General features: G+C 37.5%; 1 protein-coding gene across 1 annotated transcript; it reads right to left on the reverse strand.

The window, feature by feature from the left end:
- Nucleotides 1–505: 505 nt before the first annotated feature.
- LOC134795868 (mitochondrial glutamate carrier 1-like) lies at nucleotides 506–11,829 on the reverse strand. Its single transcript, XM_063767802.1, has 8 exons — nucleotides 11,710–11,829; nucleotides 11,216–11,297; nucleotides 6,388–6,522; nucleotides 5,222–5,371; nucleotides 4,200–4,333; nucleotides 3,608–3,806; nucleotides 2,493–2,633; nucleotides 506–1,577 (listed from the first exon to the last, which is right to left on the reverse strand). Exons 2-8 carry the CDS (start codon nucleotides 11,272–11,274, stop codon nucleotides 1,436–1,438), a joined length of 960 nt encoding a protein of 319 aa, XP_063623872.1. The 5' UTR covers nucleotides 11,275–11,297; nucleotides 11,710–11,829; the 3' UTR covers nucleotides 506–1,435.
- Nucleotides 11,830–18,800: the final 6,971 nt, after the last annotated feature.

Genomic DNA, 18,800 nt, shown 5'->3' on the forward strand with positions numbered 1-18,800 from the left:
GGAAAGAGCAACGACGTTTTGTCTCACGTTTTCTTAAATGAGAGAGTGAGAAGCAATGACATTGATGGACTAATATATTGGATAGATGGAATACCACCCTAAGATATAAATGCAGGGTGCTTCGATACTGAACTACGTAGCTATGTTTCTAATTTTTATTATAAATTAATTTGCCAAGTGTATTGCAATTTGATTACTAGGTACAGCACACAATTCACTACATATGCTCAATATTCAACGAAGAATATTTTGTTTGGTGGCAAGAACTCGTCTTAGACTAGATTATGTGCAATGTGTTAATAGATTTACGAAAAACTAGAAATTAGACATTGTTTACTTACTTTTTTTTTTAACACACTCGTTATGATAATGCAATGCTTGTCAATGTATATTGGCAGTGTGATAATATTATATGCTTGTCTTATCAGTAACAATCGAGATGAGAATCATATTCTACAGTAACTCACCACATGCATCATTCAATTGACATTGATAAAATTGGAACGTTAACTTCATTCTACCTAGTTCGCTATTTTACACACGTGATATTATTGTCATCATCACTGATAAAACATACCGACATCCTTAAACAGATACGAACAAGCGACTAAATTTAATAATGGACGACCGATGTCTTTAGGAGAACGTTCTGTTAGACAGAACCAAACACTATCATATCATTTTACTTCATAATATTTCACATCCTTGGCTATAAATATATATTATAATTATTATGTAAAAGAAGCAATAAAAATTATATAAATTTAATTAAAATAACAATACAATATACACAGCCAGAAATGAAGTTGTTGAAATGAAGAACCCACGTCCATCGTTTTGTTTTCTCTAGTTACAGAAAACTGTGTCTTTTATACGGATTTTCAATTTTGCGTAACATGTTATCTAAGAATTCACTCGTAGTGTGTGAATCTAAAAATATACATTTCATTGAATTTAATTATTCAGCGAGCCCTTACTTCAGCAGAGTGATAATAACATTACGGTAACAATATATAAAGTAATATCACTTTAATTGCTCTTGACTAAAGTAACTTAAAGTACTTAAATTTAAAACAATTGAACTATAAGCGTAACAGAAGGGCTTAAAACGTAAACAATTGATTTTTAATAACAATAATAAGTGTATAAAGTTTCTGAACAATATTTGTTCTGCTTTTAATAAGTTTTGTGACTTCCGCTGTTAATTTAATATTGAAATACTTATGTTCTATTATTTTGTATGATTTTATTACACCTTGATAAGTGACGCCAGTGTCGACTGTCGGAAAGTGTCGACCGGCTCACTGGTTCAATGAAAGCCCATTTACTCCCCGAAGAGAACTAGTAATCTAATCTGCAATTAAATTTGTTTCCATCGATTCGCGCGCAATATTTGGTAAAGGATCAACAAGAAGTGATATCGATATCAGTTGGTTTATCTCGGGTAGCCGAACAGAGACTCTGCGATGCCGATGTAGTAGATGGCCTGCGCGATGCCGAAGAGCGGCGCGATCACCATCATACGGCAGGCGCCGCCCTTGAAGAACGCCGTGATGCCCTCGTTCCTCAGCGTCGACCTGCGACAACGGCATTGTATAAAACGCGGGCCAATAACATATCGAGCAATGTACGTTTTCATTTATCGTCGTTTGACGTTAGGTAGTTTATCTTTTAATTAGTCTGTATAAAATTCGTTTTGTTATGTTGTGTATCGACTAACTATAGCACCAATTTCGTGTAAAACGGGCGATCAAGATATTTCGGAGATGCCACCTCATATCTGCGACAGAGCAACGAACTGTAATGCCGGTCATAACATTCGGTCCTTGAACACATCATAGAGAATATGGCACCGGGCGTGGCCTATAATACGAGCAAAAAACTAAACTGTAGGCGGTACTCCTCATACTGACCAACATTTGTTCAGCAACTTTTAAAAATAACTTGTGGTTTGATTTTTAATACACTTTAAAGTTTATTCTAAAACACAATGTATAGCGAATTTTGTTATGTTTAAGGCGTGATAAGCAACGTCAATCACAATGAAATGGCGTGGCGATGGCGTCCATTGAAGATAATATTTATTTTATATGAAAAATAGGGAGTCTAAATACTTCATAATTTTTAAAAGTTGTTGAACAAAAGTGTCACAGTTTAAGGAGTACAATCTATGTTTTAATTATTAGCTCGTGTTACAGGCCGCACCCGGTATAATATGTGTGTAGATAAAACAGTGCTGTAACTGTACATAATTAGAACACTCGTGTCCTATAATGAAACTTACTAAGCTCGTTTCATAAACTCACGCTCGTATTATAATGCCTGTCACTTTAACTACTCTCATTTCTGCAATACAAAGTTTACATTATTTAATTGTGAATGTGAATACCACTTTAACAATGGCGGTTTAGTAGGGTTTCTTATCTAACCCGACGCGGGTTGCGCGCCAAACCTAGAGGGCTTGGCAGAGTCGCCACACCCAGGATACTCACGTGATGCAGTCGACGATGCCGGTGTACTGGCGCTCGCCCGCGCCCTTGGTGAGCGTCTGCATGCGCGTCTTCACCACGTCGAGGGGGTTGACGCCTAACGCGGCCAACGAGCCCCCGACGCACCCCGAAATAAACGACCACCTGCAGCAACACAACACGGCTTATTGGAAGAAGGTTTTTATAATGCACATTGTAGTAGCAGGCCTATGGAACTCTCCGCGCCAGCTCGGATTTATACCTACGATTCTGCTACCGTTCACGGTAGAAAAGCCAGCCAGTTGGTTGCCACACGCGCTCACGCACGCACGTCACCGCGCGCCGCACTGTCAATTTTTACGATATGTAGTTACAAGCTACATAGGTACTCTTGAATTTCTTTAATTAAACATGTAGTGTTTATTACGACAAATGTATAGTTAGATGAATAGGTAGAGGTAGTATTTTAAATAGGTAGCAAATTTTTAATTTAATTTGGTAAATGTTTATTTTAACGACAGTAAGTTAATTTTACACCGGAAAATACCTAATCATTTATGCTCTGGTTAACTTATAATTAATTACCTACCTGTATTCATGGGTTCTCTATTATTTTTCTTTATTGTAAAACATTAATCTCTATCTGGTTTTAAATTACACGAAGTTTTAAAACTAATTCTTGCTGGGATCATTGCGCGGTTTATAAAACGGTGTAAACACTACGGTTACTGCAGGGACATATGACCTTTTAAAATGAGTATTTCGCAAACACTAAACTAAAGCATAAACGGAATATTAGGTATAATTTAATATTTAGATTTCCTTTTATTTCACTCCGCTGTTTAAGTAGGTATTTATTTATCATTTCTAAGCTTCGGCAAACCTATCGTTGAAGCGGTGCGCGCGGTGCCGGGAGCGGCGCGCTGAAGGTCACTCCATTGTATTTTTGTGTAGGTATCAAACGGTAGGTATATGCGTTTTCTTTGAGAGATAAGTATAGTATCTGTTCGTAAGAACTATTATATAATCTGTGGTAGTAGTTAATTTAGTATTTGAGAAAATCGCTGTGCCCTAACAGGGCATCACACCGAGCCCCTTGTACAGGTACTACGAGCTAGATAGTGTCAGTAGTTCAGTACCAGAAGGGCGGGCCGCTGGCGCCGGGCTGCCTCGGCCCCATGTCGTTGAGGATGGCGAAGCTGGGGAAGTACATGATGCTGAAGGACACGTCGCGGGCGGCGGTGGCGCCGAGCCCCTTGTACAGCCCCATGATGCCGCGCTCCGCCAGCAGCTTTCTGATCAACTGCATCGCCGACTGACGCTCGAACTTCTTGCCCTCTGTACAATAACATATAATCCATTAAGGCCCAAGAGTCTGGCCAGCGAGCAGTGATACAGTCGAAAGGCGGCCATTTCAAAGTAAGCCATACCGCGCCGCGTGGTGCAGCGGTGGCACGCCGCTACGTGGACGTTGGTTTTCCGCCTTAGATGACTGAACACTGACTCGCTACTATACTTGTTAGATGTGATACATGCATTACCCACGGACCCGAGGGCCACGGAACGCACGCACCGAGCGTGCACACTCGACGCCAACCGTTACACTTTTGTTTTAACCAATGTGACGAGCGTGCGTTTCATGGGTTCTCACCCACACGACGAGCGTGTAGCACCAGCGCGATGCATTCTTACTATATCTGTCTCATTCTAAGTTGAACGTTAAAGCCTGACCTTTTTTCGCTTGCGCAGCCAGGCGGCCCGCGTCCTGCATCTGGATCTTCAGTAGCTCCATGGGCGTGGTGACGACGATCTGGCACGCGCCCGCCCCACCGCCCGCGATCATCTGCCGGAAAATCGGCAGGGTCCTGCAACACAACACCATCGTAAATAACGGGTTACTGACTGGTAGCTATAAGGTGCAGGGGAGCAATTTTAGAGTGCAGGGTAATTTAAACTAATCGAAATATCTTCCATATTATACATTATTAACTAGAGTGCCATATATGTCCGCATAGCGAAAAAGATGTGTTGTGTGTGACTCTAGTTAATAATGTAAAACATGGAAGATATTTCGATTAGTTTAAATTACCCCGCAGTTTAAATGCCCCCCGGCTGCACCTTACCTCGATTTTTAGCATATAAAAGAAAATAGAAAAAAAGACGAGTAAACGAATAATATCTCGTTTACTTTATGCGATATAGTCATGAAAAAATCCCAAGTAGTATGATTGTAATTTGTTATTTAATACCCTGCAGAGAACACCTTGTGAAATGCGGAGCGAAATGAGCGCGGGCGCAAGAAAAGAAAATGTTTAAGTCCCTTTTGCTTATTTTTTGTACTTACCTGTTCCAAAAAGCTGGTTTTATGCATAGAAATACATAACACAGCAACATACAAAACAGGTTAAAACGTAGCCCTTCAAACAATAGGTACATCTTGTACCTATTTTTGATGATTCCTTATTTATTTAGCAGGAAGCCTTGAAGAGTCGAAATGTTGCGCTCGCGATAATGGAATCCGTTAGTAGGTTTCAAACTAAACGTGTGGCTACCCCGTACCGTACCGTACTCTCTGACTACTGGCTAGTAGCCAGAGCCACACGGTCGCCAACAAAGCTTAAAGTGAATTTGCTGGTTTTCAGCAGTGTAGATGGCAGTTTTCCACCTTACGAGTATTTCGTCGGAAGTTAGTCACGGTCTAGTAATCTCTTAAGGCATTTGCTGTGCGCTGTACTATAGGAATATAAAATTACCCATCAGGCAAAGTGAGGTAGTAGCGGAACATATCGTTGCAAGCCAGCTTGATGGCTTTCTCGGGCGTGACGAGTATGATGTTGACCGCCGAACCGCGGTACATGCCGAAGTATCCCTCTTGGGCGTATGTCTTCTTAAAACAATCCAACCTGTAAACAGTGTTGTGTTTAGGGAAAGTTTTATAGTTTCATTCAAGAACCCATAATTCGTGATAGCGAAATAAAACGCAAGGTAACGCTTCTTAAGCGCTTGTTGCGCGAGAACAGATCGGCACGAGTCCATATACTCTATACGTCCGTCCAAATCTACGCGTTTGCCAAAGCCGCTTATCGGGTAAGACAGGTGGACAGAAACGCAACTGATCTGACCCTTACGCTTGATTTCAGATTACAAAAAGTAATCTGTTGGTGCTATGCAAACTCATCTTCATAAATTAAGTGAAGTGCTTTGTAAGTCAAATCTGATAAAACGTTGATAAATCTGGGTTATCTATATTCTATTGATAAATAATATTTATGAAATTTCCCATTATACATAGGTATGTCGTATCCTTGACCGAACTGGACACTGTCTGGTTAGAGTGGTTAGACAGAACCAAGTTGAAATGATGCCTTTTTGATTAATTTTGAGATGTAATCGATCTTAGGCTAGTGATATACCTACTTTTGAAAAGTAAGTCCCAATGCACTGATTTAAACTTTCACGATTTTTAAACATTATTAAATTGTACAACGTGACTTAATCGCGTATATAAGTTTTAAGATCGAAACGTTCCGACGTAAATCTTCAAACTTAAATACGTGATTAAGTCCCAAGTCTTCCAAGAATTGATGTAAAACCACAGAATAAATAATAGCACTAGGTACAGAAGACTCACTCTCTAACAAAACGCGTCTGTTACGATCAGGACAGATATGGCCGCTAGGCGGCGACAGCGCCACGCGCGGCTTATGGCTAGCCACCAAAATTGGTGTGGAACGGATGTACTTTTAGCTACCTGTAGCAAAGCGACGAAATCGCGGAGTGAGCCACGCCTGGTAAAACTTTAAAAACCGGCGCGATGACCTTATCTTTCGTCGCATATTTCGCGCTGCGCGCAATATGTTTTGTCCCCTTATTGCGGCCCCTCTTAAAACCTAGTGTTGTACATACGTATGATACTGACATGTTTTTGTACTGTCTCTCGCCATTAGGGCCAATGACCTGGTTCTGCAGTCGCGTCTTCACCAAGTCGATGGGGAACACTACGGACACGCCGATGATGCCCGCGATGCCGCCATTTATAATTTTTGGTAATAGCCTGAAAATAAAGCACTCGTCAGTCAGCAATTACCTAAAGGGAACAAACGGCTACTGAAAGTACTGAAACAGCAACAATTAATTAAACATAGTCATGTCACACCAATAACATCCAATGTCTTCTATAGAATACTGCACAGATAGTTTACACTAGTTCAGCAAATGGTATTCGTTTCGCTTCTAAGTTTAGGAGGAGGTAACTATCGGCATCAAAGCAGCTACAACGACGCTTTTTGAGTTTTGACCTATAACCTACATATTTAATTTTCATTCAAAATTGTATTTATTAGCACGGCATCATAATGTTGTAAAAATTGTTTTAGGATACTCCTTAATCGCTTTGCCTCAAAGGTTTTCGATTAAAAATTAAATAGGTACCTAACACTCTTTTATTACGTGGTGAGTTGGTGACAGAGCTGGGCACCGTTAATCAAAAAGTTAACTTCGTTAATCGTTAATCCGTTAAATAAAAAGTTAACTTCGTTAAACGTTAAAACGTTACTTTTCAAAAGTTTTAACGGAAGTTAAAGTTAATCGTTAACTCGAAATCGTAAATATACGCAATAAGAAAGAAAACTAGAAGAAATAATCATAAATTTTGATTTTTATTAAAGACTAATTTACTAATTAACATGGTAATCATTACTAATTAATAATAGCATAGCCAATAAAAATATCATTCGCTAGCATCTGCCATAAGGTGCATGTTCCCCTTCATGAACATGAGCATATTAAAATTGTCGTCTGATAGCGACGCCCGCTTTGGAGAAAAAATATATTTTCCCGTCGAAAACTGGCGTTCCACAGCAGCACTCGAAGGTATACTATTAGTGTTATATTTGAGGCAGCGCGCCGCCTTGGTGTGAGTAGGTACTTAGGTATAACGATTAACGGACTTAAGAAAAGTTAACGGAAGTTAACAAGTCCGTTACAGGTTTTTAAAGTTAACTTAAAAGTTAATCCGTTACTCGAAATCTTAACTTCGTTAATTAACGATTAACGGATTAACGAGTTAATGCCCAGCTATGGTTGGTGACCCCCAATGAAGGATTGGATTTTTAGAGTTGTATTGATTTTAGATACGTGGATATCTATTTTATTTCTAAATTGTCCCCAAATCAACCCCAAATGTACAGTTATTAAGATTTCCAAAGAAAAAAATAATTTCCTTGATTATTAAGTTATCATTAAAGGGATACAAAACGTTTCATCAGCTCAGGCTCGCCCAATATGTATTAACTTGTTTACACATACCTACTCTAATAAGAGTTTTAATGAGTTTTATTAAATACACGTAGCGATGAAGCGTGACGGTCATTAAAAAGTCCCTGAGCTTGTCCCAGTCCCACATAGTGTCTCTACGGCTTTATTAATGTTATTGCTGCCATTGCCAAACGAGTGTCTGGTACCAACCTACTCTACGCTAGGCAATCGGGCTGCGTGCCAAGTTAAATAGCAATATTGCTGAATATCAAGGAAAAATGCGAGTACTTCATACTTGAGACTACATCAGCTTTCAGTAAGCGGTGGGTAACATATCTTAGGTATACCTTTAAACGAGTATATATATTTATTTTTATATATATTTCGGCGATCTCGGAAACGGTTTTCACACAGTTTTCGGGGTCGAAAAATCGATCTAGCTAGGTCTTATGTCTGGGAAAACGCATTTTTGAGTTTTCATGCTTTCCGAGCAAAGCTCGGTCTCCCGGATATTTATTAGATACCATTACAAAAAGAATTTATATCATGCTCTGCAGCCTCTGCAGCTGGACCGAAGTTTCGTCGGCCTATTATGGTGTGTTTTTTTCACACGTGCACTATGTCGTTATCGCACTTACATAATTTTCAGAACGTTACATTTGTCTTATCCACAACGACAATTGACATACACCGCTTAAGCATGACTTGGGATGGACTTGGCGTTGTCGCGTATGATAAAAAATAAAAATGCTATCAACACCACACTAACTAAGTCCAGAACCATTTTCCTCTTCTTAGCCTTCGTAGGACAATGTTTTTCATTGTTCATGAATCATGTACTTAGTTTGCAGTTTCATACTAAAAATATGAGATAATGTAAATATTCATAGACAATACTATTGTCTTACTATAAACGCTTCTGCTTCAAAGATTTCAAAAGTAAAGATAGGCCCTTCATATACCTAACGCCTTGCGCACCAATTTTCTGGCCCATTTCGTAGTGCCCGTAAAGCCCGTCTTTACGAAGTAATAAGTAAAAATTCTGCTTGTTAAAAATCACCCTAAAATAAAATAAAAATACTAGCCGACGCTACTTAAGTAGCATTTGTTGTTGTAGTAATAAAAACGGGACTAGGAAATCGTAAAACACTGTGAAATAGTATTTTTACAATGAATAGATATGTGCCAAAACCATTGTCCCATCATTGACACACAACACATTTATACTCGTGCGTGTAGGCAGTGGGTGGGTAAAACAGCCATTAGCAATGTGTTAGGTAGCTACTGTTCAGATTCTTGCATACTTCTGCGTTAGCAGAGTGTAGTGTAGTTCTTGTGATTCTTGTGTAATTTTTTAGGGTTCCGTAGCTAAAGTGACAAAAACGGACCTTGTAAAATGCCTGTGACGTACAGACAGACGGACATGCCGTAATAATTTATGTTAAGATATTTCATATGGAAGTGCGTATTGTGTATTTAGGTAGGTACCTACATACACAATACGCACTTCCATATGAAATACTTCAAAAACAAAATATTTTTAGCGGGCTCTCCATATATTTATTTTGACTAAATCGGATTGTTTTCCCAAATTCCAACATGTGGCACATCTTTTGATAGATTTTTAAAAAACCGATATGAGTATTTCGGGCTATGCATTCCATAGTTCCAGTTCTTCACAATAGGCAGACATAATGTTTTAAAGAATTTAAAGTAATAAGAGATGTCACATTGCGAAAAAAGTCTTTATTAAACTTCACCAATAATATTATGATGTTTTTCATATTTTTGGGCGGCATGGTTCGAAACTTAGAGGGAGAAAGGATAGATTGCGAAGATAAGCCTCATAAGCCGTTTTGCTTGTTATGGCTTTTTGTTTATTGCTTTATTCGCACGAAGGTACGTAACCCTCCATTGTGCGTGGACACTTGGACATGATTAGAAATCTTATGTCATGTTACAAATTTGAAATGATAGCATATCTGTTCAAACACTTGAACTAATAACATATAATAAGGTGCGTTTCACCAGAGTTGGGAGAAGAATCCCGGCCGTGTCGCACAAGCTAGCCAAGTCAGCCAAACTCGTACACGTCATGGGTCCGAAGGTATACAATCATCTACCCAACGAAATAGTGAATTCACCTAGCAACACAATCTTCAAAACAAAACTAAAGAATTGGCTAATCGAGCAGGCTTTCTACGACCATAAAGAATTCTACGGTTGTGATTTTACGAAATCGAATATATAATACATATATATATAGCGTACAGTACTCTGCGTGTATTAGTACAACTATCAAATATGTACCAATGTTTAAATCCACTGCACTTTGTAATAGTGTTAGTTATGTTTTATATCTTCCTATTAGAGATAGGCAATAACTATGACTTGTAATTTTTAATTATTAATAAATTGATTATGATTATGATTATAAGAGGGGCTTCAGCAAAGTTCTTTACCTATAACTATAACTGCATCTATTCATCTGTAGTCTAGTTCTTATTTTTTTGTGTTAGATGTGTGCAATTAACCAAGTAAATACACTAAATACTGATTTAAATTTTCACAATTATTAAACATTACCAAGTAAATACTATTGTATAGTTTGAAACTATGTTAGAGATTAAAAATGTGAGAGAAGTTTTCAATTTAGGGGATTGAGTCTCCCCTAGAATCAACCGTCCCAGTCTCCCCTATTTATGTAAGTTTCTTAATTATCCATAAACACTTTGTTACTGATATTAACATAATAAAGCAAGTTAAGCAGTTAACACATGTAATGTGGCCTTGGCAACAAACTAGTCACAGTTTTTGCATTTGTATGCAAAATACTGATATTATAGAAAGCATATTCTCATAGGACAGGATGGACAAGTTATCACTAGTCAGATAGGTTTAAAACGATCAAACTAGTGTAACAACTATCTGAAATATCAGCAGATAAAAAGTGATAAATGACCCTATCCATGATTTTAATCTATCGTAACTGTGTTGGATAAGAAGTCTTGAGTAATACAGTAACTTTTTTTTCAGGTATGTATACTGCCCTCCTAAGCCAAATAGCGATATCTCAATAACAAATGATTTTGAAAATAGAGTTATTGGCTATACTAAAGTATAAGTTAGCAATTAAATTTGTTTTGAGATAGCTCTACTTGACTTTATAGTATGGCAGTATAATAATTCTTGTGACATAGCAAAATATTAAATAAATATTATAGGACATTTCTTACACAAATTGACTAAGCCCCATGGTAAGCTCAAGATGATGTATTTCTATTGCCGCTATAACAACAAATACTAAAATCAGAATAAAATTAATATTTAAGTAAGGCTCCCATACAACAGACATGATTTTTTTGCCGTTTTTTGCGTAATGGTACGAAACCCTTCGTGCGCGAGTCCGACTCGCACTTGGCCGGTTTTTATTTTTATTATGCCTATGTGTATGTGTTGTATATGAATGTTTATATTTGGAATATACTCACTGTGGTGGTGGAGGTGTTTTTGCTTGTTCCTTTGGAGGAGCTGCTTTTACAGTAGACATTTTTGTGTTTATTTTTCTTGTTTCTGGTGAACAAAACAGAAAATTAACATAAATACATATGCTTAAAGGGTTGAAAGTTAAATGCTTAAAATACTATAGTTTTATTTATCAGTCATACCATCCTATATGAATGACAAAATGATTATTTTCTAGTTCAGAATAAATAACTAAACTGCACAACATGTTCGTTAATAAATTCCGTGAGTAATGGACAGAAATCAATAATGATCTCTTAGTCCAAGTTTCTACAGGAATGCCAATAAACACTACAATACTTTAATTAAACTGGAGTAACATTAAACTTCACAGTTGATTCCGCAATTTACTACACACACGGTCTAAAGAACTGAATCCAATTTTCAGTAAAAATTTAGATTTTAAAATGTGAATCAATTAAAACACAGCTCATAGTTTTACGTAACCAGCACTACAAACCTATATTTTCATTATTTTCACAAGAATTTCACTAAATTTATAGCATTTTAATGATAATTTGATCACAGGAAATTTAAACCTTGCTTGACTGATGGGACAAGAAAAATTAAAGCTGAGAGCCGACAGCTAGTCGAACTCATAGACCTATATAATAGGGACAAGACATATTGTTCTATACGTACAATTGCTTATAGAAATAGCACCCATTTTGACGGCACACACATAAATATATATCTATCTCGTTTTTACTCAGCACTGTAACCCATAGCAAAAAAAGGTGACAGTATTTCAGTACGGACATAAAGTGTTCCATGAAAATACGTAAATACCTAATGCGGCCGAAAATCCGCCATGTTTAGTCACGCAAATGTCATTGTCTGTCAGTTCAGCAGGTACTTGTCCTGTCAAAAAGTCGTGGTGAAAATTAAAATTATTAATTATCTTTCAATATTTTGCTTGTGATTTAAAATAATTGAAGCCAAATGTGAATAATTACGTCGCGAATATGCCAGTGTGTAGTGTATTAGGGTGCGGCATAAGAAAACCACCAAATCAGCCATCTTTAACCATACACAGGTACGCTATAATTTACATGAAAAATATTGGTTATTGTTAATGTTCCTGGGAAATTTAAGGATGTTTCACATTATAAATAGCAAGGTTCTTCTGTGCAGTTATAGATCATGAAGTGATTGGATTTATTTAACTATATTTTTACGCTTAAATAATGTAAACATTTCAGCTAGGGTTGTACTTTATTTATCGACTTTGATATCGATATATTATGATTGCCTATTTATATTTTCTTATTTTATCATGCTACCCCCGCTTCAAACCAACTAAATTATCTTAATTTAATAATTAAATCATTTTTATAGCTTACCAAGAAATGAACATAAAAAGAAAGAGCTGGAGATGGAGACCCTGACCGACTCTCGGGAGCACTCGGGTCCGTGGGGTCGTTACTCCACAAGCTGCCCTGCGGGCTTTTTTATATCATTATTATAGTTTTTTTATATAATTCGACATTAAGAGACCATATACATATAGTTGTAATTTATAAAATGGTTAATGTATTGTTATTATTTTGACGTATAAAAATGCCCTTGTGGCCTATTTGCTGAATAAATGTTGAAGAAGTTGAAGAGCGGAAGTCATTCCTTATTTTTGTAATAAAAAAATGTTCTGAAGGTGTTTTGTTTTTTTTCACCCGTCGCTTAATAAGCTTGAATTTTGTATCGCTCTCACTTATAGATACGGCGCACCAAGGTCGAGGTGCAGTGCGGTAGTGTGTTACAGACTTCAGGGTTAGCAACACAACAAAATTGATTGTAATAGAGAGGTAAAGTCCAAGAAAAACACGTACACTTATTCTGACATCCAAAACAGATGGCGCTGTACTGCGCCATGTGTTTTGCGGTCACTAAGTTGTCAAACGTCAACTTTTGAAAATCAGTGTTACCGCAAAAATCGCAATATGTATTGAGTAGTACAGCGTCATCTCGTTTACCTGTCAAATTTGAAGCACGAAATTGTCCTAGACTCCACACATCTTACTAAATCAAAGCATCTTTTCACATAACAATATACTAATAAAGAATTTTTATTTATTTATTTACTTCCTATTAAAACATAAACTCCACAAATAATACATACTTAGTATTTTAAATAAAATGAGCCGAGAACGTTAAAAAGGTATCGATGTATCGATAAAACCTAGTAACAGTAAAAATCTTCTGGGCAGCACTAAAACCGCCATGTTTAGTTCTAAGATGACGTCACAGTGGCACGCATTATTCGTTGACGTTTCACTTCCATAGGTTTCATATTTCAGTGGTCGAACTACTTGAGACTGTCAAAGCCGTGGTAGAAGAAACGAACGTCAAATTAAAGCCTAGTCCAGACGGGACAATTTTTTGGCAATCTGATTAAATTGTCCGATCAAATCAGGCCGTGAGGATGCAAACACCTCGGAGTAATTAACAATGGAGCCGCCATTAACAGGCGTTCCCCTCTGTCGAAAATAGGCGGCCAATGGTCAACCACATGGTAACCATATGTATGGACTGACGTTTATCTGACATGACGTACCTATACATTTGATGTGCCCCTCCCCCGCAAAAAACGGCAGACTATTTTGTACCGAAAATTTTAGACATGGCGTCTCCGTTGGTTATATCCTCTAAGGCAAACACCAATTCGGCTCGCCGATTATGACCCGAATATTACCGATAAAATAGAAAAAAGAATACTTGCCAATTTGTGACGATACTATTTTCGTTTCTTTAACTTTGATGGCTCAAATATCACCATAAATCTAAAATGGGATGATTAAATTGGAGATCGACGCCAATTTAATTTCTGATCTAATCGGTCGATAAGTAACTTAAAAATAAAATCCATCATATGCCATCATACACGAAACGGTCGCGCACAAACTTCACAAAATGTAAACAAGGTAGGTTTTGCTGGACAAAATTATAGGTACTTTTAGTTTTAGAATATCTTCATATAAAATATTTGATAGAACTAAAAATTGTACTTAATACCTACGCATGGTATAATAATATACTCCGCCTGGTACTCCATTCCCGTCTTTTCTAGGTCACCTAACTAACTGACACAAGCCTACGTCATCATGCGACAGCGCTATATGAAAATATGCGATAGCGCTATATACAGGGTGTCCCATAAGTGACACGTCACAGTGACACTGGAGGTAGACCAAGCCAAGAGGACCCAAACCAACTTAACATGACCCCAGTAAAAGTGGCACGGTTTTCGAGTTATTGCCAAATTAAGGTTTTTCATGAATTTTGACCGTTTTTAACATTGTTAGTGCCAGTGTGCACTCGGAAAGGTCTCGAAGTTAGTTTTTTTTATGTGTACGGCATCATGCATAGTTAATTAAGATAACAGAATAGGTATTTTATCGATAAACAATGTAAAATGCAAAAAAGTACTGGTTTAATCTTGAATTAAATTCACAGCGAAACATTAATTTTGACTTTGACCACCTGTCGTGAAAAAAAAATTACTAGAGAAGTAATGAGCAAAAGACTTCAAAATATTGAGCATATTATGCAGATTCAAAAATGGTATAACACATGTACATTCCTGCAATGAAATATGAATTATTATCATCTTTCGAAAGCCTCATAAAATAAGTTAAAACTTGGAAATCTGCAATCCGTTGCTACTTAGTAAAAATAACGATTTATGTTAAGATATTTTATTCTGGATACAGAAATAAAAAAAACGCCTATTCTGTATTTGCAGAATGCCTAAAAGAAAGAGATGGAAAATGCTTATCTCCCTTTTTAAGGATATCATTGAGTTGATAAAGGTTCAAAGAAAATAATACAGGTTGAAGTTTGAAAGGGTAGGTTCAAATAATTTTACAATAGGTGCTCGAATTGCTTTTCTCCGGCTCGTATGCATGCTTGACACCGTCTTGTAAAACTTCAAGTTAATTTTCTTAAATTAATTTCGGATATATTTCTTGCTACCTCGAACATGCCGTCGTAGTTCCTCTTGGGACCTTATTGGGTTGGAGTAAAATTTATCTTTTAAGTATTCCCCAATAAAAAAATATAATGGATTTAGGTCCGGGGTACAGTCATCAGCAATAGTATGTTACACAACTAGGGCCGCAAAAATATATGACGCGCTCTTATTGCGCTCCAAATAAGAACGTGTCACACTACTATTGCTGATGACTGTACCAGTCGGCCGATCCATCTTCTGGAACTGGAACCACAGCAAGATGGCTGCCCAGAACACTATGCTCGCGATGGCCGCGACCACCTCACACAGAAATGCCCAGAAGGATCAGCCGATTGGGACCAGTGGCATGGCCGCTGCGTTCCCCGGACCTAAACCCATTAGATTTTTTTCATTGGGGATGCTTAAAATGCTTAAAAGATAAAGTTTACTCCGTGCCAATAAGGTCCCAAGAGGAACTACGGCGGCGCATGTTCGAGGCAGCACGAAACATATCCGAAATTAATTTAAGGAAATTAAATTAAAGTTTTACAAGACGGTGCCAAGCGTACTATACGAGCCGGGGAAAAACAATTCGAGCACCTATTCTAAAATAAAATTACTTTAAAAATTAATTAAACTTCAACCTGCAGTATTTTATTTTCTTTGAACCTTTATCAACTCAATGATATCCTTAAAAAGGGACATAACCATTTTCCATCTCTTTCTTTTAAGCATTCGGCAAATACTGAATAGGCGTTTTTTTTTTAATTTCTGAATCCAGAATTAGATATCTCAACATAAATCGTTATTTTTACTAAAAGTAGCAACGGATTGCAGAGTTCCTAGTTTTCACTTATTTTTTATGAGGCTTTCGAAAGATGATAATAATTCCTATTTTATTGCAGGAAGGTACATGTGTTATACCATTTTTGAATCTGCATAACAAGCTCAATATTTTGACGTTATTTGCTCATTACTTTTCTAGTATTTTTTTTTTCACGACAGGTGGTCAAAGTCGAAATTAATGTTTCGCTGTGATTTTAATTCAAGATTAAAGCAGTACTTTTTTGCATTTTACATTGTTTATCGATAAAATATTTATTCTGTTATCTTAATTAACTATTCATGATGCCGTAAACATAAAAAAACCGGGCAAGTGCGAGTCGGACTCGCGCACGAAGGGTTCCGTACCATAATGCAAAAAAAAAAAGAAAAAAAAGCAAATAAAAAACGGTCACCCATCCAAGTACTGACCACTCCCGACGTTGCTTAACTTTGGTCAAAAATCACGTTTGTTGTATGGGAGCCCCATTTAAATCTTTATTTTATTCTGTTTTTAGTATTTGTTGTTATAGCGGCAACAGAAATACATCATCTGTGAAAATTTCAACTGTCTAGCTATCACGGTTCGTGAGATACAGCCTGGTGACAGACGGACGGACGGACGGACGGACGGACGGACAGTGAAGTCTTAGTAATAGGGTCCCGTTTTACCCTTTGGGTACGGAACCCTAAAAAACTAACTTCGAGACCTTTCCGAGTGCACACTGGCACTAACAATGTTAAAAACGGTCAAAATTCATGAAAAACCTTAATTTGGCAATAACTCAAAAACCGTGCCACTTTTACAGGGGTCATGTTAAGTTGGTTTGGTTCCTCTTGGCCTGGTCTACCTCCGGTGTCACTGTGACGTGTCACTTATGGGAGACCCTGTATAGCGGCCATGTTATTGTGACGTAGGCCTGTGTCACTCTGGGAATAGAAGACCATGTTTTATTAGACTATGTACCTACGTAATGTTTTTGAAGTGGGGCTCCTGTCATTTCTTTTTGTTAGATTTCAATTTCCATGATGATCTGAAGTTCGTCGCGTCTGTGCAGTCTGCGATGAAGTACCTAAGTAGAGTGTTACTTAGGTAATTTACCAATTATGTGCCTGCCTAACTTACGTCATAGGGTTACGTAAGGTCAACAAATGGGAAGAGGTTGCAGAGATTGTGTAATCTCTTATCATTGCTTCGATTACGATAGGGTGCACCCTATCGTAATCAAAGCAATGATAAGAGCTGGGCGCTCTCGATAAGAAATTAATCGACAAAATCTGTTCTAATACCTATGATCTTTTATACTAGATATGCCATACACTAACATATCAAGCGAAAAAACCGGGCAAGTGCGAGTCGGACTCGCGCACGAAGGGTTCGGTACCATAATGCAAAAAAAAAAACGAAAAAAAAAAAGCAAAAAGAAAAACGGTCACCCATCCAAGTACTGACCACTCCCGACGTTGCTTAACTTTGGTCAAAAATCACGTTTGTTGTATGGGAGCCCTATTTAAGTCTTTATTTTATTCTGTTTTTAGTATTTGTTGTTATAGCGGCAACAGAAATACATCATATGTGAAAATTTCAACTGTCTAGCTATCACGGTTCGTGAGATACAGCATGGTGACAGACAGACGGACGGACGGACGGACGGACGGACGGACGGAAGGACGGACGGACGGACGGACGGACAGCGAAGTCTTAGTAATAGTGTCCCGTTTTACCCTTTGGGTACGGAACCCTAAAAAATGATGCCAACCAATGCTGCCAACGTCACGGCAGTATTAGTTACAATTTGTTTACAACTTCATACGCAAACGCGTAAAAGAGACGGCACAATGAAAAGAATACCTAAGTAAAAAAGAGACGGCTAGTGTTTGTCACTTGCGCGTGAATTTGGTAAATCAGTGATACCACCATAACACGACGGCAAACAATGAATATGGCGCGAAGCGTAAAACTTTTAAGAAAAAGAAATATCAAAGAATAAGATGTTTGACAGAAGGTGCAAATCATTTCAGTGAGTTCTATGTGGTAATGTACTCGCTACCGAAGTAAATAGTTTTCACATTTAGTTATGTAAATAATAGTACATTGTAGGAGAGGACGGAAAACCGCTAAAAGATGGACGAGTCGTTTGAGGGCCGACACGTTAGTGGAGGCCCTCAAATAATACGAGTCCATCTTTAGCGTTTCCGGCCGAGGCATTACATAGTGCTTTTCACGACTACTGCGAGGAAATAAGAAAAAAATTGCATAGGTAACTATAAGTACTCGCCCGCGATTTCTCTGGTAGCAAATTACTAGCCACTGCCTGTGCTGTCTCTTGAATTTCGGTAGGCGTCAGCGTAAGAATATAATTTTCTTCACTAGAAGAACTCATTTTTATAGCGAGCGTAAATACGTGTTTCTTGTATTTTTTAGTCAAACACAATTTACACTATCCAATTCAGTAAGTATTTTCAGATCCCGCCTTTTTTACTTTTTTATCACTTTTAACAGGCGTTTTTCTGTTATTTGCTTCAAACCGACTCTAAACTTAGAAGCGTTTTTGCTAAAAAAAACCCACAAACAGCTACAAAAATAAAAAACGCCTTAAGCGTGAACTGAATGGATAATTGTTAAAAAAAAATGAACTAAATGGTTTTGACATTTCTTTTTTTTTAAACAAGAAATTGGTCCTATAAATAACTTAATTTTATTTTTGAAGAAAAAAGTTGCGCCAAAAAAGACCTTTTATTGATTTTTATGTTTTAAATGATACTCATTGCTGTAGTGAACC

Source organism: Cydia splendana, chromosome 1 (genome assembly GCF_910591565.1).
Source record: "Cydia splendana chromosome 1, ilCydSple1.2, whole genome shotgun sequence".
In the NCBI taxonomy this organism is placed as follows: domain Eukaryota; kingdom Metazoa; phylum Arthropoda; class Insecta; order Lepidoptera; family Tortricidae; genus Cydia; species Cydia splendana.